This window comes from Panulirus ornatus, chromosome 64 (genome assembly GCF_036320965.1).
Source record: "Panulirus ornatus isolate Po-2019 chromosome 64, ASM3632096v1, whole genome shotgun sequence".
NCBI lineage: Eukaryota > Metazoa > Arthropoda > Malacostraca > Decapoda > Palinuridae > Panulirus > Panulirus ornatus.
Window position 1 is genome coordinate 1074403 of NC_092287.1, and position 25232 is coordinate 1099634.

The following is a 25232-nucleotide window of genomic DNA, read 5'->3' on the forward strand; positions in this document are numbered from 1 at the left end:
CTCTAAAACCTCTCCATATTATGCCAGCTCCAATACACTTTAAAATCAAACATTCCACTATGATAAACAAAGTTCATTCATATTTTTTCTGAAATCTTTTCAACACTGCCTTCAACTCTTATGATACCTTTCCCTATACCAAACCTATCATCAACTCGTAATATCCTCCTTTCAACATGTTATCTATGTTCTCACTTTTAATTACAATCAATTATTCTTACATATTTCAACATTCACATTGTCATTAAAAGAAAACTCAAGGGTCAGAAAGACCATAAAGCTACATTCAATTTTAATAGCATTCTGGCTTAAATTTTATGGAAACACCAATGAATTCTCAATCCAGTTTCTTGCAATTCCAGCACAGATATCTATTAATACTGTTATTTAGCTTGCAAAAGTTGTCATCAGTGACCATTTCAAATTATCATATACATAATAATTAGCTTCTCACCAATCATAGATTAAATTATGGATAATGGAAGCAGTTTTCTAGGTCTTTTAACACCTCCGCTAGTGGAGATGTCCATAGCCTCTTGTACATTCTAAAATTTTTGCCTAAGTTATCACTCCGGTAGAGTCAACCAACTTCTTACTAAAGCTGGTTTACAGGATACCTAATTCTTCCTGACTTTATAAAACCAGATCCAACAACTTAAGTCTCAAAAACCAGAACAACTGTTCTTCCACTACAAAGTCATCATTGGTATCTAGTCTTTTATCCTTCAATTTCTAATTCAATATATGCACACCAAACCCTGTACAGTACAAGGTATAATAAACCATCATATTGTGCCTGCATACCAATAACACAAGGAGACTGTGCTAAGCTCCACTACCATATCAGAAGGTTTGAGCATTAAAAGCCTTTGGTACAATAATAAACATCAGTACTTACATTTTTAACACTCTGGGCAGAACCTTGACTACTGACAAGAGGAACATTAATCACTTTTAACATTTTGTACAGCAATTACCTATCTGGACACAGAATTACATATTGAATACACACCACCACGTGCCTTGAACTACAAGTACCAGAGCCTTGGGAGGTGATGCTCATGTGGGGTCCTCAGCACCAGCTCCACCAGGCAACAAAAATTGATCAAGGGCACACTAAACAACATGTGGGTACAGTACCTAGAATATTCACTATATCATCTGGGACATCCAAACATTTAGTTAAGGAAAAAAAAGTCACTAGGATCAAATTTCCATTGTCCTAAGACTGGCTAGTAAAATGAACAAACTTTTTCCAGGTCACCAGTTTCTTCAAAGTACTCACTTCCTCCAAGATATATGGGGGAGATGATGCAAGGAGGCAGTGAGGGGAAGTACCCAGGGACATGGAGAGGATAACACAACGACTACTTTTTTGCCTTATCAAAATAACTCAACTGACTGATTAATGAGATCAAGTGACTCGAGCTTATCATATGCTTTTGAGTAATCTATTTCATGGTAGAGTACTGATGCTCTGTATCTAATGATGGTTTCATTATTCCAAATTTCAACATTCACCTTAAATATACTATCTCGGTTGTGACATAATCTGAGAATTGCAAACTAGCATATTCATCAACATACAATTCAAGTTGCAACCTCTGTAAAGTTCTCTGTACAGAACCTATAAAAGTATGACTTAGACAAATGGAGTATTTCCACAAAAACACCATTCATCATGTGTCATAATAATTTCTTATTAAAAAATATCCTGCCTTAGAAAATTTTCAGGCAAAAGGCACTTTATACTCTTTGCTAACAACTTGAAGAGTGTACATCATGAAGCTACCCTAATTAAGTTCTCATACTTCATGAAACTACTGCTTAACTAGGTGATGCCCAGAGGTACACTCAGATAATTACAACCTTCGTTGTGGGTAATGCCGTACCCGAGGGCCCCCCCACGTACCTGCTCAAGGGGGGAATCATGAGTGTCTGGGGGGGGCCTATTGGGGAGAAGGGTAGCAGACATTACACAGCAGCATAAACACTACTTCAAAACTGTGCCTTATGTCTAAAAATTTCCTGTGAGGACCCTTTCCCAAAATCCTAATATCCAGTTAGTTTAAAATATCTCTTTATCATGGTGTTTTTAACAAAATATCCTTGATTTCATAAAGTTAAAAAAAAAAGGTCCTTATACATACTACAGCATTACAATTCACAATCAGAATCAGTGCAAAATTACAATTTGTAATCTAAATTAAACTTTAAATCATAATCTCAGCACTTAAAATATGTCTAAAAGTTTTACATGTGCTTAATGGTTGAAGAAACAATCAAAATAATCCTCATATCGAAGGATACACATTACAGTATATTTCTTGGACAACATACTTCTAAACAATTCTGCTTACAATAACCATTCAGATTCAAACCCAGATTATCAGTAATGTTAGTGCTTAAAGCACAAACACCATAATTCTTTGGTATAGCATGAAAGATACATAAAAAATGATTAAAGCTTGTCAATCAGACTATGAAAGAATTGTGATATTGTATGTATATTACTTAATACAAAAACTAAAGACAGCTAATTAACTTGAGAATTTTCACCAACACCCAAAAAAATAAGTGAATTTATATCTACATTTGATAAGTGCAAGGAATATACAACCAAATGTAACCACACAGAATGACAGACAAATTGAAGGTAAGACAGCATAATTCATAATGCTGGATAACAATACAAATCATATTACCCAAGAGATCCACTAAAATTCAATCTATAGAAGCAGTACAGTGTGGACCAGCAAAAGATATCACTCGACAGAATGTGTGCAAGATGACTTTGTGCCACATAACAGCAACATTGAGGATGCCTCATATCACAGTCTGCTTCTAGAATAAACTAAGACAAAATTACCCTTTTGATGATCCTCCACTGTTAATCTCCCACTATATTTCCTTCAAGTTCAATAAAACATAGTTTAAGTCCACTAAAAAGTCATAAAATTATTTGACACAAATTATTAGTACATGAAGTGGACTAAGGAGAAGCTGTAAATTAACTGGCTGAGTAGTAAAGTGCAAGTAAAAATATATGTAAAGTAAAAAGAATAATCATTTATATGATGACACAGTCTGGTTTTCCTTTGCCCTTCTTGGGACCATCCACTGGAGGAGAATTCCGTATGATACGCACAACCTGTGGGTTTACAAATTAAGTATTGGTTGGGATATAAGCTGTGTGCCCACAACAAAGATCACACCAATATCAATGAAGTAATCCCATAAATTGAATTAACACTGTAAACTGTAAAGCACCTTCTTAACATGTACGATGGAGCAGAAAATAGTACATAAAAAAAAAACTGAAGAGTGGGCCTTGAGAGTCAAAGATTTCAAGCCTAACATTCAACTCTGCTAGCTTAATGGTGACATGATGACAGAGTTACTGTTAAACATAGCTCAAAATGATATGTTACCAAATGACGGTCTGATTGATGAATAAGGCTATTACAGTATTTCATTGCAATGTCTATACTTTTACCCTTAAACTGCTATGATTGTTAAATGAGTCACAGTCCACTGCAATTTTCATCAAATAACGAGTAACTGGTTCCCACGCCCCCCTAAATTCCCAGCTAAAGTTTGATTCCACTAATTATTCAGACATCACCAGTAGTCTCCTGCTATTGCTGAGAAAAAATATTGAACATCTTAAGTCACCCATGAACATCAAATTAAAAGGTGTATGGCATGCAAGCTCCCCACAATGAAAATATTTTTAGTTTTACAACTGAGAAACAATTACTGTGGTATTATCACTTATACTTTGGTGATAAAAAGCATAACAGTCACCCATGGACATCACAATAAAAGGTGTATGGTGGGCAAGGTCCCCACAATGAGAAATCAGTTTTACAACTGAAAAACAATTACTGTGGTATCATTGCTTACATTTTGGTGATATAAAACATAATCATTACACACAGTTACTGAATATGTACCATGATGATTAATACATATATTATCAATATACATCAGAGGAGTGATATGCTTATATACATATATATTCATACATATTAGCCATTTCTTGCATTAGCAATGTAGCACCCGGAAACAGACAAAGAAAGACACATCCGCTCACAAACGCGTACATGTATATTTATGCACATACACATACACAAACATATACATCCATACATACATGTATATACATACATATACATATATACACATGCATATATTCATACTTGCTCACTGTCATCCATTCCCAACACCACCTCATCCCACAGGAAACAGCACAAGTGCATGAAAGAAAAGAAAAAATTGTTAATGCCATTTTCCACATTAGAGAGGTAGCACCAAGAAACAGATGAAGAAAGGCCACATCCACTCACACATATAAATATACATATACACACATACACATAAATTTACATGTACGTTGCAAAAGAGCTCAGTAGTGTGTGTGATCTAGTAAATGCTTGTAATCCACAGGAAAATGAAACAAAAGTTCCTAAGTGCACTTTCATGTGATGATCACATCATCAGGGGAGATACAATAGAGAGATATAACAGTCAATTGATATACAACAAAGAAATGTAACTAGGACGCCATTGGTAAACAAGCGTTACCTGAAAGGTGGTGTTTAGGTTGGTGCATTTGAGTCTGGCGACATGAGTGTCATAAAATTTTATCATGAGGACAAGAAAGGAAACTGTTTAAAAATCTTATCTACAATAAAGCTATCCAATTTGGATAGACCCTCACTAATATCAATGTTACAATTCTAACGCAGGAGACAGCAACAAAGCAAAATAAATAATAAATAAATAAATATAAAAAATAAATAGAAGATTCAAAAATATTTCTTGAGGTAAAAGAGTGGAGAGTTAAATGAATTGTCATTACTCCAGTTGATACAATGATCATAATCTTTAACATAATTAAACACAACATTTCAGTATGTTAAAAATTATGATCATTGTACTGACTGGAGTAACACCAATTCAGTTATTAACTCTAAGTCTTTTATCACAAGAAATATCTTTGAATCTTCTATTATCAAATACACAAAGAATTGTAACATTACTAGTAAAGGTCTATACAAATTGGATAGCTTTACTGTAGATAAAATTTTTCAACAGTTCCCTTTCTTGTCAATATAATGAAATTGTATGACACGTTGTCAGACTCAAACGCACCAACCTAAACACCAACTTTCGGGTAACGCTTGTTCACCAACAGCGTCCTAGCTGCATCTCAGTCTTGTGTATCAAATGACCATTATATCTCTTTCTTGGATCTCCCCTGATGAAGTGATCATTACATGAAAGTGCACCTGGGAACTTATCGTGTTTCACTTTCCTGTGGAAACACACGCATGCGGGGGAGGGAGGTGCCATTTTGTGTGTGGTGGGGTGGCGATAGGAATGGATGAAGGCAGCAAGTATGAATAAGTACATGCGTATATATGCATATGTCTGTGTAAGTATAAGTTGAAATGTATAGGTATGTATACGTGCGTGTTGTGGCGTTTATGTATATGTGTATAAGGGTGGGTTAGGTCTTTCTTTCGTCTGTTTCCTTGCGCTACCTCGATAACGCAGGAGACAGCGACTAAGTATAATAAAAAAAATAACAAACATAAATATACATATATATAAAAATAGACACATACATATGTACACATACATACACATGTACATACTCATACTTGTTCACTATCATGCATTTCCAATCCTAACAAGCCACACAGGAAACAGTACATATGCATGAAATGGAAAAAATTATACATATATGTTCTTTTCTTCTCCCCACACCTGACTGCCGCCCCCTGCATCAGCAAGGTAAGGCCAGGAAACAGACAAAGGAAGGCCACATCCGCTCAAATCCATACTCGAGCTATCACATGTAATGAACAAAAACTACATCTCCCTATCCATATCCAGGCCCCACTCACCTTTCCATGGCTTACCCCTGACATTTCACAAGCCCACTGACCCCAACATATCACAGCTAATTCAACCTCCCACATGTTCAGGCCCCAAATGCTCAGAATCTTTTTCACTCCATCCTTCCATCTCCAATTCGGTCTTCCCATTCTCCTTGTTTCCATTAATTCTGACACATACTTCCTTGTCAACCTTTCCTTGCTTATTTACTCCATATGTCCACCACATTTCAGCACACCCTCTTCAGCTCTTTCAACCACACACTTTATTGCCAAATCCCTCTCTTACCCTTTCATTACCTACTCAATCACAACACCTCACACCACAAATTATCCTCAAACAATTCATTTCCAACATATCCACCCTCCTCTGCACAGCTTTTGCTACAGCTAATGCCTCGCATCCATATAATACTGTCGTGAATACCACAAATAACCAATTTTGCCCTCCTGGATACCAATTTATTTCCACACATTCTTCAATGCTCCCAGAACCTTCTGTAAGGAAAAAATTAAATTGGTTTTTGTTCGCTGTGCACAGGAGAGAATCCCTTACAATCGACTGAACATTATAAAGGTTAAGGTAACTGCCAACTGGACTATAGATGCACCCAAAATGTTTTTTTGAGATGTATTTAACATCAAAAGCATATTATGGTGGTTGTATTGAAGATGGAGAAATCTGTTGGTAAAAAGAGATTTAAAAGACAAATTGGAACTGCATATATTCTGAGGATATTCAGAATAAAGTAGATGGGAGGACCACATACCCCTAACTCCAAGCAGGTTTCAGGGAACTAATATGATTTGATTATTGCAGTAACCTGGCAAATGCATTTGTGCAGTTCCCTTTATGTCATAAAACACACTTAGAGTAGTGGAAATAGGGAAATGGAAATCTTCCCTTCATGCATCTCACTTCATGAAAGTACAAACAGAAGGAGCCAAGCAAAGACTTTGTTCATGAAGCCACCTCACTGGTGTGAAAGATAAGCACACATCATATAAACATTTTTAAAGGGTTTGGACATACCATGGGGATGAGCAAAAATAAAACTCTCAAAGAGGGTGTGTGTCTTAAGTGGTGGGTGCAAGAAGGAGAATCTACCAAGTTGTACATATATCATGAGATTCTTGCCAAAAGGGATGGATAGTACAATGCAACCACCACATGCCTTCCTTTATGAATAATATACTGTTTCACTAAACAATTATCTATCCTGAAGGCATCTTTGACTGGCTTTAACTAGATATCAAACTTTCTTTTAAATGCTCCTGCAGTTGTTCCTTACATTTTCCTTATTTCTCCTGATAGTTGAATAAACTGAGGAAGATTGAGAAGATGGAAGGATGTTATCGAAAAGGGTCTTTGTTACTGGGATTGGTACATTCAAGAGGGTGGGGCACAAGTAATGGATACAATTCATCAGATTGATATGGTATTTAGGAGGTTGCACTACTGCTAATGGGTTAAGCCATGGCATAGGAAGCTGTTAAAATTAACTGAAACAGAAATAGCAACAACCAAAATGTAGAGAACCCTGAGTTGAAGTTCATGCTGTGGATGAACAGTATATATTCAACAAAAGATAATTTCTGAGCCCTAGATAGCTCCCCAGTGTGTGCTGGTGCAGGTAATAATGCCTTTGCAATCGCTTTGGTTCTTCAGGACTACAATCAACTACCTTTTGCAAGACAGCTTACATAGGAACGTGGTTACTGTGTTATGGCTGTTGGTCATGCTGATGCTAAGTGCAGCTGCTTAAACATGACAGCATGATTTAACACCCATCCTTCAAATGTGAAGAAAAAATTTTGGAAGCGTAAAAAGATGATATCCTAATGAAACCAGAACACGTACCTGGAATCACTATTATCAACATACTATCGTATCAACTCACAATTTATGGATCTGTATAAATCTTATCAATGCAATACTGACAATTTGTTGAGCAAGTGTACAGTGCTAATAAAATCAAGCTTGTTTGAAAACATACTTGGGGAAAAAATCAATTATATACAATATTCACAAAGTTACAAAACCTAATCAACCACAAAAAACATGCAACTAAATTAAATAACCAACTCATATCATCTACACCAACTTACAAGCTAATCACAGAGTTCCTAATTTGTAAATTACTTCAATTAACAAAGTGAGCCAGGTCATATTAGTCTGAAAGCTATCTATCTTCTCAATTTATTGTGTTCTCTTGAAGTCACTGCAACTTTTACCATTACTTCTATTGCGAATGTAGAAAAATGGAATCGAGATGAGCCATCAAATTTCTCAGACTAAAGATACTAACTTTTTTAATCTTTTTTAAGATGAAATCCACATGATACTGTTATCTCTTTACCATATTTTAGTAATTCTTGGAATAGCAGTTAAAACTAGTCTACCTCACAGAATTTGTTAACCCTATGCCCTCAAGTATTACAGATCTAAAATCACTTCTTAAAACACTACTGAATAATATTGCTTGCCAACTTGGTTCACTTTGTGAAGCTGGTATTACATGCTTACATTTAAAACGTGAATGTGTAAAAAAAAGGTGATGGCTGCCTCACAGGTACGCAAAAGAGGTATGGGTGAAAAATCTACCCATCTATCTATATCTCTGATTCATGTTCCCTCTGGGAACTCCCTCAAGGGAATGGCTACAGAAAAAGTCTCCATAGCTGGTGAATTCCAGTGCCACTCCATTAGTGCCTCACCCTTAACAGGCCACGCCTTAGAGCAACTCTAGCGCAGTGTTTCCAGAGGCTCCTACCTAATGTTCCAACCAACTTCTTCTACGGCCGAAAGAAAAGACACAAAAGGGAAAAGATAGGTAATTTACAAGACTGAAAGGTTTTTTTTTTTTTTTTGGCTTTGTCGCTGTCTCCCGCGTTTGCGAGGCAGCGCAAGGAAACAGACGAAAGAAATGGCCCAACCCACCCCCATACACATGTATATACATACGTTCACACACGCAAATATACATACCTACACAGCTTTCCATGGTTTACCCCAGACACTTCACATGCCCTGATTCAATCCACTGACAGCACGTCAACCCAGGTATACCACATCGATCCAATTCACTCTATTCCTTGCCCTCCTTTCACCCTCCTGCATGTTCAGGCCCCGATCACACAAAATCTTTTTCACTCCATCTTTCCACCTCCAATTTGGTCTCCCACTTCTCCTCGTTCCCTCCACCTCCGACACATATATCCTCTTGGTCAATCTTTCCTCACTCATTCTCTCCATGTGCCCAAACCATTTCAAAACACCCTCTTCTGCTCTCTCAACCACGCTCTTTTTATTTCCACACATCTCTCTTACCCTTACGTTACTTACTCGATCAAACCACCTCACACCACACACTGTCCTCAAACATCTCATTTCCAGCACATCCATCCTCCTGCGCACAACTCTATCCATAGCCCACGCCTCGCAACCATACAACATTGTTGTAACCACTATTCCTTCAAACATACCCATTTTTGCTTTCCGAGATAATGTTCTCGACTTCCACACATTCTTCAAGGCTCCCAGGATTTTTGCCCCCTCCCCCACCCTATGATCCACTTCCACTTCCATGGTTCCATCCGCTGCCAGATCCACTCCCAGATATCTAAAACACTTCACTTCCTCCAGTTTTTCGCCATTCAAACTTACCTCCCAATTGATTTGACCCACAACCCTACTGTACCTAATAACCTTGCTCTTATTCACATTTACTCTTAACTTTCTTCTTTCACACACTTTACCAAACTCAGTCACCAGCTTCTGCAGTTTCTCACATGAATCAGCCAACAGCGCTGTATCATCAGCGAACAACAACTGACTCACTTCCCAAGGTCTCTCATCCCTAACAGACTTCATACTTACCCCTCTTTCCAAAACTCTTGCATTCCCCTCCCTAACAACCCCATCCATAAACAAATTAAACAACCATGGAGACATCACACACCCCTGCCGCAAACCTACATTCACTGAGAACCAATCACTTTCCTCTCTTCCTACACGTACACATGCCTTACATGTGTTAAAAGAAAAATGGAAAAAACATGAAAAGATCAGGTTGTGGAGAACATGTAATGTTCAAAGGTGTTTAACAGAATTCTACAGACCAATATGTACTTCGGTACTGTGAATGCAGCCAGATAAAAACTATCAGTGAGAGAAACAGCACCCCCTTTTTCCCAAAGAAGTACTGCTATACTTTATATTGTGAAGTAAATAGATGTACTACCTGGAAAATATAAAATATCTTATATATGGCCATATCAAGAGTAAACAACTTTAATAAAAGAAAAATTCATTCACCTCATGGAAAGCCAAATCAACATTCAGAGGTGGATCCTTTGCACTAGTCTCGATGTACGAGATGTTGAGTCTATGAGCTAGTTCTCTTCCCATCTCTTCTGTAACTTTCCGCATGTGAACTAAATCCACTTTGTTGGCAACCAGCAGCATTGGATAAGAATCTCTGCAGAAAAATAGTACAAGTTATACTATCTATAATCATGTGTGGGACTGCATGCCATGTAAGTATACTACCTCCCCTTGGCAAATGGAGTCCTCAGGATTCAACTCTCAATGACTTAAACATAATTATGTGTGATACTGTAAAAGCATAATGTTAGATGTGTCCACTTCTAAATTACTGTAACCTATCTGAATTTTGTTTTATATTTGATCGCTGTTTCCCACATTAGCAAGATAGAGTCAGGAACAGACAAAGAAAGGCCACATCCACTGACATCCATTCTCTAGCTGCCATGTATCATGTACCAAAAGCACTGCTCCCTTTCCACAACCAGGCCCCGCAAACATTTCCTTGGTTTGCCCCAGACACTTCATATACCCTAGTTTGTAATGTATAGAAGGAAATATTATACCCATGGGGGCCAATCTCTTGAACAATTTCTACTGCCATGCAAACTCTTATTTATGTACCCTGTCTACAGTACCCATGTCTCCAGTCATTTTGTTTCATTCATCCATAAATAAGTTTTTTTAAATCACCATTACAAAAGGTACACAATCACATATCCAGGCTAAAGCACAGTGTGTTGAAACAGTTCTAACATACAGAGAGGACAAGTGAGGAGATAATGTCTAAGAGGATTTATGTTGCAGAGGTAAAGGGAAGAATGAGGGGGGATAAAGGATAAAATAAAGGGATGGATTAAAACACACTTCAAGTTTGCAGGGGCTGAACAAGCATGGGTTAAAGCAAACTGGAGTGTTGTGGTACACAGAGGGTGATATGCTATCAATGGGCTGAACCTGGACCTATGAATTGGTCCGGGTTAACCACAGACAGGTCTGTAGGACTCTGGCTGTGGTGGAGGGACTTCGGTTTCAGTGCATACCACATGATAGCTACAGAGTGAATATGAGCAAATGAGTGCTGTTTCTTTGTTTAGGTTCCTGAAAAACATGATGATTGCATCCAGCTACTCCATATCTCCTTCAATTTCATATCATCCATCTCTGAGCTTAAAATGCATTTTCAGTAGATCCTCTTTCACTTATAAGCACTCTTCTTTAATGATATTACTCTCATCTATCTCTCAGCTCCTGATTTCTTTATGTTCCACAGTATCTTTGTCTCCATCATATAACTGTCCGTTCTCACAATATTCTAGATTTATGAACTTGTCTGGATGCTGCAATTCCTATTTTTGTCTCCCCTCAAAGCTACTCAATACTATGTTTTCATTACTTCTTAGCTCAATACTAGCATTCCTGCTGTCCCCTAAGCTGTTTTTAGAAAGACCTGATCTTACTAATGAAGTCCCACATATGTGTTTGTATCAGCAACTGTTATCATAATGATGATCTCCCAGTGCCACTGGTGAGGCCTCTTGATAATTTATGCATTCACTTCCATCCAGCTATATCATTTGTCTTTCCAGACTGTTTCTACCATACTACAGAAAACATAATAAAAAGGTCTTAAATGTATTCTGGTTAAAACTGAAATTACTAATGTATGAATATTCTTTATGGAACTGTGCTTATCATAAAGATAACCTTATTTTTCAAATGTGTAAGCTTTGATATCCACATGAAAAAAATCATATAAAAACAAATTGGCTTGTCAGCCAAAGGCCACTTACCTGTCTTTCACACGGAGGATCTGGGTATAAAAGTTTGGTATGTTTTCATAGCTTTGCTTATCTGTCACAGAATAAACCAGCATAAAGCCATCTCCTTTCCGCATATACTGCTCCCGCATTGCACTGAACTCCTCTTGTCCTGCAGTATCCAATACTGTGAACAAAAGTATTTTTTGTAAAGACATTTCGTTCTGTATGAGAACAATAACAACTATGGGAGAGAAAATCTCAATGGCTTTAACTTGCCAAGGGATAGCTATGCTTACCAAGAGTTACTAACTAAATCTCACCTCTCTTTCCTTGTTTCCATCCAGACTGCCCAATTCTAATCACCTTCTGTTTCACCTCCACTCTTGACTATCTCATTTGTTGTCCTAAAAACACATATTTTCATTTAAATTACTACAGCTACATAACATACACATCCCTCATACATAGCTTATCAATCTTTTTCATTCTTTTTAAAAAAAAATCATCTATTATGTATCATTTTCCTTCTCATTTTTTAAAACAAAATAGAAAGTGCAAGTTAGTAAGCTAAGGAACTATTTACATGTGTTGATAGTGAAAGAAGAGTTGTGTATGTCTGGAAGGGGAAGACAACAGGTCAGACTGCTGACAGAAAAGGCAGAAGAAAGGACGAGACAGGCAGAACAAAAAGTGGTTGGGCCATACCTTACCTTACTTAAGGACATACCCAGTCCAGCTCCCAGTACTGCTCACTATCCAGTGCAGTCTGAGGGACAGGAGTAGCTGGTTATCCTGCCAAGAAGCCTACTACCCCCGCCATGCCGGAGAGCCATTGGGAACTGGTATCCAACACAAAGCCTTGGGGGGATGAACAGAGACACACCCAGCCAACCCAAAGGCCAACACCAGATATCATGAGGCAGGTAACCAATAATTAACCTGTGCTCCTGGACCACATCCTGTAAAGGGAGTGGATCCAGGTAAGGGCTTTCAGGGAGCACACCTCCAGGTCCTGATAAGAAAGGCCTAGCCCTCTGAGAGCACTTGCACACTCTTGACACCATGTGCCTCACCAATTGCGTGTGGCTGATGTCAAACGCACGGCGTCTCTTCTGGTGAGTTCCTGAACGCCCTGAAAGACTTCTGGGGTGCCATAATAGCTGCACTTGTGTTGATGTGCAGCTAAGAGTGTGAAGCAAACTCCAGAGACTTGTATATCAATGACAAAATTCTCTGACCCTCTGGATGCCAAGATGTCTGGCTTCCAGAAGGACCCTGCAACAGGAATACAAAGCTGACAGACCACCTTGTAACCCTTTTGCCTCAAATGTCCATCTAAAAAGGCATTGATGTTGTCATGTCATTTCACCCATCTCCCATGGGTACGTGGGAATATCTGAGAGATATGCCCAATTGTACCAGGCTTGTGACATGTGTCACAGAGGCTGGAGATGCCGGGTCAGCCTCTTTCAGCACTGGCAGGGGTGGGGAGTATTCTCGATCGCACTTGGACAGCCTTAACATAGTCACTGCCTGTGAGGAGTTGGGTCCCACTGGCGACCCATCTGATGACCTGTGGTACACCAACAGACGGAGCGAGACCCAACCCATCCCCAGGTACTAAGTTAGAGCGCCATGCGTGCGATCGTTCAGTCTTATTGCTTGCCTGTCGACCAGCAATGCATGTGGGGCCCTACCAACTCTGCAACTTCCTTAATAATGCAGGTTCCCGGACCGCTGCCTGAATCACCGAGTCAGACAAGTAAGCAATTTCTCGAATCTTGTTTGTTTATTTAGCCAAACAGTCGAGACAAAATCAGGCATTTCCAAACCTCCATCCCCTGCAGATGAGTGGAAGAAAGTGCAGGTCACATCATGGGGCAGGTGCAGCCAATGGCGAACCACCACTCTCACCTGCCTGTCCACACACGCTAACTGTGTCTTATATACCTCCCCCAGCAAAAGGCAATGCAACAGTTTGGGTACGAGGTGATCTACGAGAATTGTAATCCTCTGCTGAGGTTTTAGAGGGGCCCTGGTGATGTTAGCAAGCCCCTCTTTTAGCAGGACACCGTAGGATTTGCATCTACCCCCTACCCCAACAAAAACATCAAGGTAGTTGTAATCGTCCTCAGTGTCCATGGAGCCCAAAAGCACTGCCCAAGACTTGGAACATGATATTGTCATTGACGTACCAAGTCTTTCACTTGCCATCAGTCTCCATGCTGAGGGACCAACACTTTCCCAGGTTCACTTGAAGGCCATCCCCTGCATGAGTCTCTACGATGATGTCAATAGCTTTCTGCAGACCACCTGCCATCTGCACCACTAGAAACAGGTCATTGGCGAAGGCAAGTACTGGGACCTTCTGATCTCCAAATCTTACCTCCACACCCAATTCCTTAACCCTTGTGATCCCTTCAACAATCACAAGATTAAAAAGAATGGGTGATAGGGGATTGCCCTGCTTGACCCCACAGGTCATTTTAATTTCTCCCGACATCTCACCGCTACCTTCAATATGTGTGAAAGCTTGGTCATACGTCAACGTGATATATGCCTTTACGATGGCAGGAATGCCCACCCTTCTGCAACATAGCCTGCTCAACAGAGGTATGATTAACACTATCGAATGCTTTGGCCATGTCAATAAATAATGCCAGGTGCACAGCTTGGGACTGTGCCAGCGCATGACCAACAATCGCATCCAAGATTGTAAGGTTCTCAAGGCATCTGTCCACAGGGACGAATATCTTTTGAGCTCCATCAATCTGGACGAGGCTTGAGATGTGGCTGCTCAGGATCTTATGGAGGAGGCAGACTATGGCGCGTGAGATGGTAATTGGCCTGTAGTCCATGGACTGTGTAGGATTTGGTACCTTAGGTATCAGTACCATCCTATTTGCCTTGAGTGGTTCAGGCAATGTAGATGTGGTGATCCAAAGATTGAAAATCTTGCAGAGCTCGCAGAGAAATAGACTTCAAGTACCTTGTCTGCATTCCGTCGGGACTGGGGGCCAATGTTTTAGTGGCTTTGAGGTGGTGTGCTACCTCTCCCATGGTTAAAACCTCTGCCACTAGTCCCGTAAGTGGTCAAAATCGGTAATGGCACATCCGTCTGGTTCAGAGAAGAGGGCTTCCCAAAAAGGGTAGGGGGTTTCCAGCCCAACTGTCATTGGCAGTACCTCCCATATGCTTTTCAGAACTTGTTCAGCGGCCAGCGACTTATTCTTACGATAAAGCTGCAGTACTTTTTGTACTGTTCCCTGCACAGTTGATTTCTGTGCACAGGGACCTCATCAGTCCGGCACCCATTGCCTGCGTTCGCTGGTTGTCCTACTCCACCCTCACCACAGGAACTTACCAACTTGCTGAGTGCTCTGAGGCCACCCTGATGGCAGAGAGGCTGTTCCCTCAACCCAAATGCCCAAGGGTGGCATTTAGCACTCTCGCCCCACAGAGGATTGGTGGGGCCAGGCCCTTGAGTGTCGAGGTAGGACAGTCTCCGTGACAAAAGAGGTAACAGACTGGGGTTTGAGGTCCCATGGAGCATCGGGGAAAGATAAAACCATGAGGTAATCTCCACCACCAGGAGCAGCAGGCTCTCCCCCATTGAGGACAGCCCCCCTCCCGTACCAGTGGAGCCTCCCCCCACCAAAGTTGGCATGCAAACGTCTTTCCTCACATGGTGCCACTCTGCGTGTTGTCTCTAATGTCTGCTGGGACACGTCTCTCAGCCAACACACTACACGCCACCTCCCCATCTACACAGTCCTCAAGGTGTGGGTTAATATTCAGGATCAAATCCTGAACGTGAGACTTATGTGTCACCTTCCGTATGAGACCAATGATTGCCTCAACCATCTGTCAAGGAACAGTAGCCTGTAACCACTGGTTCAGGCCCTGTCCGGCTACTAAGAGGGACCGGCTGCCATTGTCACCTCTGCCCTTGCAATAAGCTCCTGGTGAAAGAAGTTGGTGTGTGACCCCCCCTCTTGTGGACCCTATGGCCCTGACAGCTGGCGAGTGTATTCCTCCAGTGTGGGCAAGTGGGAAAGCAATCATCAGCCACTCCCCCTTGGCTCAAGTTGGCACCCAACATACCAAAAGTGGTTGACACACGCAATTCCCAAAGTACTTTTTTCAGCATAACAGGTGCCATGGAACAAAAACCCATGACAAGGGTAGACATCCTGGAAGGTTTCACACAGTACTAATGCCTGTAGACAGCAGAGGACCACAGTCAGGTGATGGAGGCTGCTGCAGTGTGTCAGCCACTGACCACCCTCTAGCAGATGTCCAGCTAAGCCAGTAAACTAGCACTGACAACCCCTGACTCTCAACTGTCAAGCGACTTGTACTGGATAGCCCCTTAACGCAGCTAGGGTTTCAGGAGTTGCTGTCATAATGCTACTAAGCTGCCAATGTTGCTGCCACCTTTGTTAGCACACTGTGCTGGTCTAATTTGGGACAATACAGTCAAACATTGTGCCTCACATCCAACACAAACCATAATAATCTTCAGTTCACCCTCCAAACTATTCCAGATCAACCTATTTCCTTACAACTTCTTTCACTCAAGATGCTCCTCTGTCTGCTTTCAATCCAATTACACCTCTACTCAAGCATTCTCCCTCATCTTATCAATCTCACACCAAATATCATCTTTTGGTTTTCCCTTCTAACACACCCATCTTCCTATCCTCTGCATTCTAGGCCCAAGACTCACATCCAAACAAAACTGCCAGGACTACTGTAACTTCAAATAAATCCACCTTTGCCCTTATAGACTTGACCCCCTCCTTCCACATGCTCCTTATTGCACCAAGGATCTTAGCACCTTTTTCCATCCAATGGCTCACTTCAACCCCCATGCTTCCATCCACTGCCATGTCTACTCTCAAGTGTCTAAGACATTCCATTTCCTCTTGCCCCTCCCCATTTAAAATCAACAAATACAGTCTAGCCCCACTGATGCATGTCATTACCTTACTTCTGTTCACGATGACTCTCAACATCCTCCATTCAAACACTTTCCCAAATTATGATGCCTGCTTCTGGAATTTCTCAGGAGTCTGCCACAAGAGCCTCATCATCTGAAAACAGAAGCTGACTCATCTCCCAAGCCCCCTTACATAATTCCATCACTACCTGCACATATGCATTACTCACCTGATAAAAACTCCTAACTGCATTTTGGAGCTTTCCACAATATTCCTAGAACCATAAATACCTCATGTTAATTCCTCTCTTTCTCCAACTACTGACCATGCAAATTCTTCAAGGCAAAAACGTGATCCACATAACTCCTACCACTCCTGAGGCCAAAATGCTCTTACCCAATCAGATGTTCCAACCCTCTCAATCTCATTCTAATTTGAATGTTCACTACAGTCCCCTTTCTCCTTATACAAGAGCACGAGGAATGCATTTCACTAGTCCTCAAGCATCTCACTTTGAACCATACAATTATCAAGCACCATGACTAACAAATCAAGATCACTGTCACCACTTTCTCAAAAACACTCTATTGCAATCATACTTGGGCCATACAAACATCAAACTGCCTGACTAAACAATTATAAGGATTGTGACCCCCTTTCTTGAGAAAGATCAATTGATATCCTATGTGATCCCACCACTCTGCGACACTTCATCTTACACAAGGCTTTCTTGATCTCCTCCGAGATACATCAAATCCATTTCCCTATCATATAAAAGATTCTGCAGACCACGAAAATTTTCACATCATCTCTCCCTCACATCTTCACCTGGTTCCATTTCCCCATCCAATTTCCCTAATATTTCCCCAAGAGTTTTCTTGTTCTCACACTACTCACCTCTTTCCAAAATATTTTCATATTCTCTCCAAGGATCTTCAATATTTTTTCATGCCATTTCTGATATGCCCTCTTATTCACTCCCATACCTTTCCCTCAACCTCCTGTTGTGTCCTATTTTGTCTCCCAATCACTTGCACTACTTTTTGCAGATACCACCCATAAACCTACCTTTCCTCTTTAATTAATGTTAACTCCCTAATCTTACCAATCACTGCTATCTAACAACCTCTCCTTTACAAGCCTATCAGTCAACATATCATCCAATAATGCTAAACGGCCCCTACCCTATTCACTTTATGGTTATAAACAAAGGAAATTTGTGTCTTTTTATCTCCAATCAATACAATGAACTAATAATTCAAAAGGCAACCATGGTGAACATTATAATGAGATTCCTTGATGCTAATAGCCAGCAAGAATGACATGCTTGCCTGTTTCCTAAATATGTATCTTAGTCGCTAAAAGCATTCAGTTGTTCCTATACTCCATTCAATACTGGCAATGCTATGTAAGTAAGGCTACTGTTCATAAGTAACTGCTGCTACCTTGCTAAAGTGTGCTGGCACAGCCATTGTTCTCAAATTATGGAAGCTAACTCACTACAGTGGGAGAGTTAACTAGGTATAAAAAAACATACTATTATTCTGACAGTTAAAACACTCTTAGTCTGTGGTCTCAGTGACATGGACTGAACAGGAAATGAGGCAATACTATTAAAAACCAATATACTTACCATCAAGAATACACCATTGAGCATCTACTTCAGTGTGTTGGATGTATGAGTCTTCTATGGTAGGATCATAATCAGTGACAAACAGTCGTTGGAAGAACTGTATTGTGAGTGCAGATTTGCCTACACCACCATCCCCAACAACTACCAGTTTAAACGTTGGCAGTTTGTCTGATGGTGGTTTTGACATCCTGCTATTATTTGTGCTGCCCGACCAGGAGCAGGGATAGCGTCCCCTTCCCAGTGTTGCTGTTTGTTCCTCACCCCTTTCTCTTCACCTTGTCACACCTCTCCCACACACTACCACTAGCACCTGCAATAAGTACAACTATTCATAATAAACTTATCTACACTAGAACAAAAAAGACAAAACTTTTAATCACAAGAAACTAAAGATACTTTATGTATTCAACATACCTTTACTTCTATTTAAGTTTTCTCTTGCAGAGCCTCTCTATACAGCATAATTCTAAAAATTCAACCATTGCAATAGCGTTCATGGTTGTCAGCAAGTTCACTTTCAGAAAGAAAACACAATCCCAAGCAAATTCATGGCTAGCACACATAGTTTTCTGAAGAGTCTTGTATGCTCTGGGAACATATGGCATACGTACAAAATAAAACAAATCTAGGAGTACTAGTATGTCTGCCCCTGCTGGAAAGATGAGGCCTTGGAGTTCCCTTGCAGTTAAAACTTCAATGAGGAAGCAGTCTTTTCTTTTCTTTTATGAAACTATTTTCCTTTGGGACAGGAAGCCTTGCAGTTATTACACCAATGAGAAAGCAGTATTTCTTTTAAAATGAAACCATTTCATTTGGAGAAAGGAAGCCTAATTACACTTCATCTTTTATAAAAGTCAATACCTAAGGACGAGTAGGAAGAGAGGAAAGTGACTGGTTCTCAGTGAATGTAGGTTTGCGGCAGGGGTGTGTGATGTCTCCATGGTTGTTTAATTTGTTTATGGATGGGGTTGTTAGGGAGGTAAATGCAAGAGTTTTGGAAAGAGGGGCAAGTATGAAGTCTGTTGGGGATGAGAGAGTTTGGGAAGTGAGTCAGTTGTTGTTCGCTGATGATACAGCGCTGGTGGCTGATTCATGTGAGAAACTGCAGAAGCTGGTGACTGAGTTTGGTAAAGTGTGTGAAAGAAGAAAGTTAAGAGTAAATGTGAATAAGAGCAAGGTTATTAGGTACAGTAGGGTTGAGGGTCAAGTCAATTGGGAGGTAAGTTTGAATGGCGAAAAACTGGAGGAAGTACAGTGTTTTAGATATCTGGGAGTGGATCTGGCAGCGGATGGAACCATGGAAGCGGAAGTGGATCATAGGGTGGGGGAGGGGGCGAAAATCCTGGGAGCCTTGAAGAATGTGTGGAAGTCGAGAACATTATCTCGGAAAGCAAAAATGGCTATGTTGAAGGAATAGTGGTTCCAACAATGTTGTATGGTTGCCAGGTGTGGGCTATGGATAGAGTTGTGCGCAGGAGGATGGATGTGCTGGAAATGAGATGTTTGAGGACAATGGGTGGTGTGAGGTGGTTTGATCGAGTAAGTAACGTAAGGGTAAGAGAGATGTGTGGAAATAAAAAGAGCGTGGTTGAGAGAGCAGAAGAGGGTGTTTTGAAATGGTTTGGGCACATGGAGAGAATGAGTGAGGAAAGATTGACCAAGAGGATATATGTGTCGGAGGTGGAGGGAACAAGGAGAAGTGGGAGACCAAATTGGAGGTGGAAAGATGGAGTGAAAAAGATTTTGTGTGATCGGGGCCTGAACAAGCAGGAGGGTGAAAGGAGGGCAAGGAATAGAGTGAATTGGATCGATGTGGTATACCGGGATTGACGTGCTGTCAGTGGATTGAATCAGGGCATGTGAAGCGTCTGGGGTAAACCATGGAAAGCTGTGTAGGTATGTATATTTGCGTGTGTGGACGTATGTATATACATGTGTATGGGGGTGGGTTGGGCCATTTCTTTCGTCTGTTTCCTTGCGCTACCTCGCAAACGCGGGAGACAGTAAATAGTTAAGTTCCAGACTGCAAAGAATCATCTCACCATATTAGTGTTTGCAAACACAGCAAGAAATTCCAAACTCAAGCCAGTGCTGGTGTATCACACCTGACAAACTAGCCAGTGCTGGTGTATCACACCTGACAAACTAGCCAGTGCTGGTGTATCACACCTGACAAACCTTATGCATGATATCCTATCAGTTTGAAATATGATTTTTTTTTCTTACATGCTGAAGCTTTGGGACTCTACCTTTTCATGTCTTTCCTAATAACTATGACTTGGCACATTATAAAGTACAGGTTTTTTTGCTTCCTCCAAAATTCAAATTCTCTCCCTTTCCTTTCATAATACTCTCTACATTTCACTTAAGGCCCAGCCTTGATGTGGACTTTTGTCCATGACTGGAGCCTTCAACATAAAAAAAATATATTATCCCAGCAATTAAGATACAAAAGTGGTGGGAATGGCTTTGATCCTACTGGGCCTCCCAACACCAATCTTATCACCTATCACCACTTATCACTTCCAACTGAGTACTCCTATCAAAAAGCTAATTCTGGCTCTCCAGGGAAGCAAAGTGGACATCCATGCACAGCTATTATAGACTTTCCTTGTGGCCAATACTACTCCAATGACCAGAATGCTTTCAGCTGTGCTGAACAAATAGTGATGGTTATCTCGGATGAAGTCTCTCTCTCTCTCTCTCTCTCTCTCTCTCTCTCTCTCTCTCTCTCTCTCTCTCTCTGTCTACTTGTTACATCACACCTAATGGGCATTCATGGTGTAGCAATTAGCAATGCTGACCTTGATGCATAAAATAACCATCTAGTTCCTGCTAGCAAAACACATGGCTCTGGTGGCAGACTTCAGAAACTCCAAAAGCTGGTCAGTGTTTGGGAGTTTGTGAAGAAAGTTGAGAATACATTTGAACAAATCTAAGGTAATCTAATTCAGCAGGGTCGACATGAAAATATGGCTTGAGAGTCAGTTTGAATGGCAAAGAAATGGAGGAAATGGATTGCTTTTGGTGTCTGGGAGAAACCTGGATTTACTTAGGAGCACATGAAAAGAAAGGTCAGTGTCTACAAGGGCAAATACAGGTATGTTTAAAGGCAAAGAAGTCCTAGCAATTTTGTACGGATGTATCTTGGGTCTCAAATGTACATGAAAGGAGGACGGTGGATGAGTTGGAAATTAAATGCCTGAGGACGATATGTGGTGTGATGCAGGATGATCATGTAAGAAATGACAGCATAAGAGACAGGCAGGGAATTATTAGCAGTCTGACAGAAAGGACCAACCAGGGGGTGCTGTAATAATAGACATATGGTGAGGAAAAGCAATAAAAAGGTGAGTATAAGCATTTGATAAATGTCAAAAGTGGCTGGAAAAAGGGGGAGGAAGAGAGGACTCGAGAGATGATAGAATGGAGTGAAGGAGGCATTGAGGTACCTGCGCACATTCAGGTGGATTAAAGGCATATAGTGGAAGAAACAAACTGGATAACTGTGATAAATGATGGGTGATTTGCTTTCAAATGAGCTAAACCAGGACATATGATAAGGTCAAGGTAACCTCTGAGAAGCTTGTGTTGCACGGCCATGGATGGTAGGCTTTGATTTTGGTAACACTATACATAACAGTTTGAGATCAAATGTGTTCAAATTAAGCCACTGTTAATTTGTTCCTAACACTACCTGATTAATACAGGAGAGGAGGATAGGTTTTAAAAACTTACCTTATGTAGCCAAGAGGGGAGGAGGTGGAGGAAGCAGCAGGTGGGGTTGCAGTAACACATATACTGGAACTCCACGACACTCTACACCACTGGCTGCACATAGAGGTGCTAACATGGCCAGTTAACCTGCAACAGTACTTTACATTGAAAAACAAATCCCTAATCTGAACTTCAACTCCTGTCTGACTCTTAAAAATCTTTAATGAGCTATACTTAAATCTTAAGAATAAATCCATACTGCTTATACACCACACATACACCACATTTCTGCAGGACTGTAGGGATTGTTTTTCATATACTACCCTACTTTATTTTAGTTTTTTCATCAAAAGAATTTTTCCAAGAAAACATCATATATAAACCTCCGTATATGAAAGCCACTCTGTTTAAAGTATACATTAACTTTCTTTGGGTAAAATATCTTTTGGGACACAATAGTCATATCTTAAAGAAATGTATATCACTGGACATTTTACACTTAAAAGGAGCAGAGAGGGTACGAGGATCATGGAAAATGTAGGGTAAATTCATGTCAATTATGTGAAAAACTTATAGAAACCAACAAAATCCATGAAAAACTCACCTAACCTTCCCTAGCCGCCAAAATGGGAAAATCACCTGTTTAGCTATGCATTGTAAGTAGATTAGGAAATTGTGCAATTTGTTCAGCAATGATAGAGTAACAGCTATTACAATAGTGAAAATATTTAAAGATTACTTATATCCAGTTTCAAAGATTTTAGCTACAAGGTAGCTTGGGAGGTGATGTGGTTAAAATGTTGTGACTGGGATATAAGATGCAAATGAGACAAAGCTTGCCAAAAAATAACAGAAATGACAGCTATTATGGAATCACCAACATAAAAATATTCAGTGCATCAATAGCTTACTGCCCTGAAATTTTCCTAAGTACACACAAGTCTATACCTCTGAAATAACCTGTCCCCGGACATAGTTGCTACTCCAAATGGATCAGCCTTTCAAAGACATATTGACAACCTGTGGTCAAATGAAGCAGCAAAATAAAACTGTAAAGCAAATACTAACTGTGATGATAAAGCTCTGATACTCAAGACCTAAAGGGATGTTATCAAAAGAGAATCTATAAGATGTAAAAAACAATTACATAAATGCTTTTTCAATGGCCTACTCTAATGCTAAGTGAGGGATGGATGGGATAAGAGTTCATCCTCATCACCCGAGGTCATCAAAAATCAACATGTTTTCCCTAGTGTCACTATGCAGCTCAACAGTCACAAACCAATAATGATGTTTGTGAGAGTACTGAGAAGAGCAAACCTTTTCCTGTGCCTTCCTAACAACAGATGATATTTCTGTAGGCTACAGCAGGAAGAGTTTTACTGTCATGTGACAACGAGAGTTGTCCTCAATAAGTTTGTGAGATGATGTGATAACTAAACTAATAATGGCAAAAATCATATTAAGAAAAGCGAGGGATAAATTAAAGTAGGTTACGGGTACAAACCAACAGTACCACTGAACCTCACCTAGCATCCCCCCAGCAAATACGATTTATAGCAAATATATACCAACATTATCGTAGTCTGCAAATGGGGACTGCATGGCATGGCTACTTGTGAAGAAGCTTGGTGTCAGTTGGAAAGATCGCTTGATCTATTATCTGTTTGCTGCACTCATCCATAGCTGGCACAGTACTGTCATTACTTTGTTAAGTATTTTCTTTGAATTATTCAAATCTAAAAATAAATCTCAGCAGATTAGGAGTTCAGGCACTGTCTTCAAAAGTTATGGCATTTATTTATGAAGGCTGAACTTACATTAATATTAATCCCAACTTTTCTTTGGAATTCATAACATCATTAATACATTAAATCGAATAAAATATAATTTCAAATCATCCCAATATTTACACTATTATCCTATACAAATTGCTCAATATCCGAGGTTACTTTCCAAGGTAAACTGGTAATTCATCTGATGCCCTACAATGCAATGACAATGTTGTGTGCATTATTAGATACTGCATTATTCTAGAATTGCACAATGAAAGATTAGCGTAACTCCTACAAGGTCAAGTTCCCTATAAAGTGTATAAGGCCTTGAAGTTGAGAGAACTCACAACGAAACATGTTATACATAACACAATGTTTAAATTCAACGCACTTTAACCTTCCCTAGACCGCAGATGTGACACTAAACTGGAATTAAAGATATCTCAACTAGTAACATTAATGGAGTGACACTCAGACTCAACAAATGTGTTAACACCTCTTACTCCTTCTATCGTCCTTACACCCCCAAAGTGGAATATGTGTTATTAAAATATTACAACAGTTTGCGTCATATGAAGGTATTATGTAGGAGTGGTCACGCCCCAGTAGCTCTCCTACTGACCTCAGCGGCGGACTGACCCGACTGGTGCAATGGCAGTGCAAAGATTTCAGCCTAATGCTTTACTACACCTGGAATCAGTTCAATAAAAAGATATATTGACTTTTACCTTTTGTTTACTTATCAATGCCATTCTGAAACACGACCATTACATATATTAATGAACAAATCCGTGAGTAACCACAATCATCCGCAGCTCCATTCCCTATCGCATATCTTCCCATTCTGTCTTCCTAGGACTCGGAAAAAGGTCAGACTTTCATTGTACACTTGCATCAATCAAGTATCAACTTACCAGACAAATCCAGCACGAGGGAGAATAATGTATTTCACCTCTTCCTACCCGCTTTTACAGGTTCATAAGCACCATCGTTAGAAGTCCTCCATTTGTTTTCCTTCAACCGGAGACATTATTGGAACATTCGGACTCGTTATAGACATCCTTACGATTATCATTTATTCACACATATTCGTTAACAGAGTAAGTGATGGAAATTATGAAGCACTTTTTAATCATAAGTCTGAATGAAAGGAAAGATTAAACAAAGG

The 25232-nt window shown here is 40.1% G+C and overlaps 1 protein-coding gene across 1 annotated transcript; it reads right to left on the reverse strand.

Annotated features, from left to right (window-relative positions):
- Positions 1–280: 280 nt before the first annotated feature.
- On the reverse strand, positions 281–25107 carry LOC139746216 (ras-related protein M-Ras-like). The gene is made up of 6 exons (XM_071657181.1): positions 24979–25107; positions 22311–22436; positions 18573–18882; positions 12027–12180; positions 10225–10387; positions 281–3151 (listed from the first exon to the last, which is right to left on the reverse strand). The coding sequence occupies exons 3-6, from the start codon at positions 18757–18759 to the stop codon at positions 3071–3073; spliced, it is 585 nt and encodes a 194-aa protein (XP_071513282.1). The 5' UTR covers positions 18760–18882; positions 22311–22436; positions 24979–25107; the 3' UTR covers positions 281–3070.
- Between the last annotated feature and the right edge of the window lie 125 nt (positions 25108–25232).

Excerpts from the sequence above, each read along its gene's own strand:
- LOC139746216 (XM_071657181.1), bottom strand. The coding sequence starts at position 18,759 with ATGTCAAAACCACCATCAGACAAACTGCCAACGTTTAAACTGGTAGTT. Across the intron at positions 12,181-18,572 it reads TCAATGGTGTATTCTTGATG|TATTGGATACTGCAGGACAA; the intron begins GTAAGTATATTG and ends TTTTGTTCACAG. Across the intron at positions 3,152-10,224 it reads TTGATTTGGCTTTCCATGAG|GTTGTGCGTATCATACGGAA; the intron begins GTGAATGAATTT and ends GTAAACCCACAG.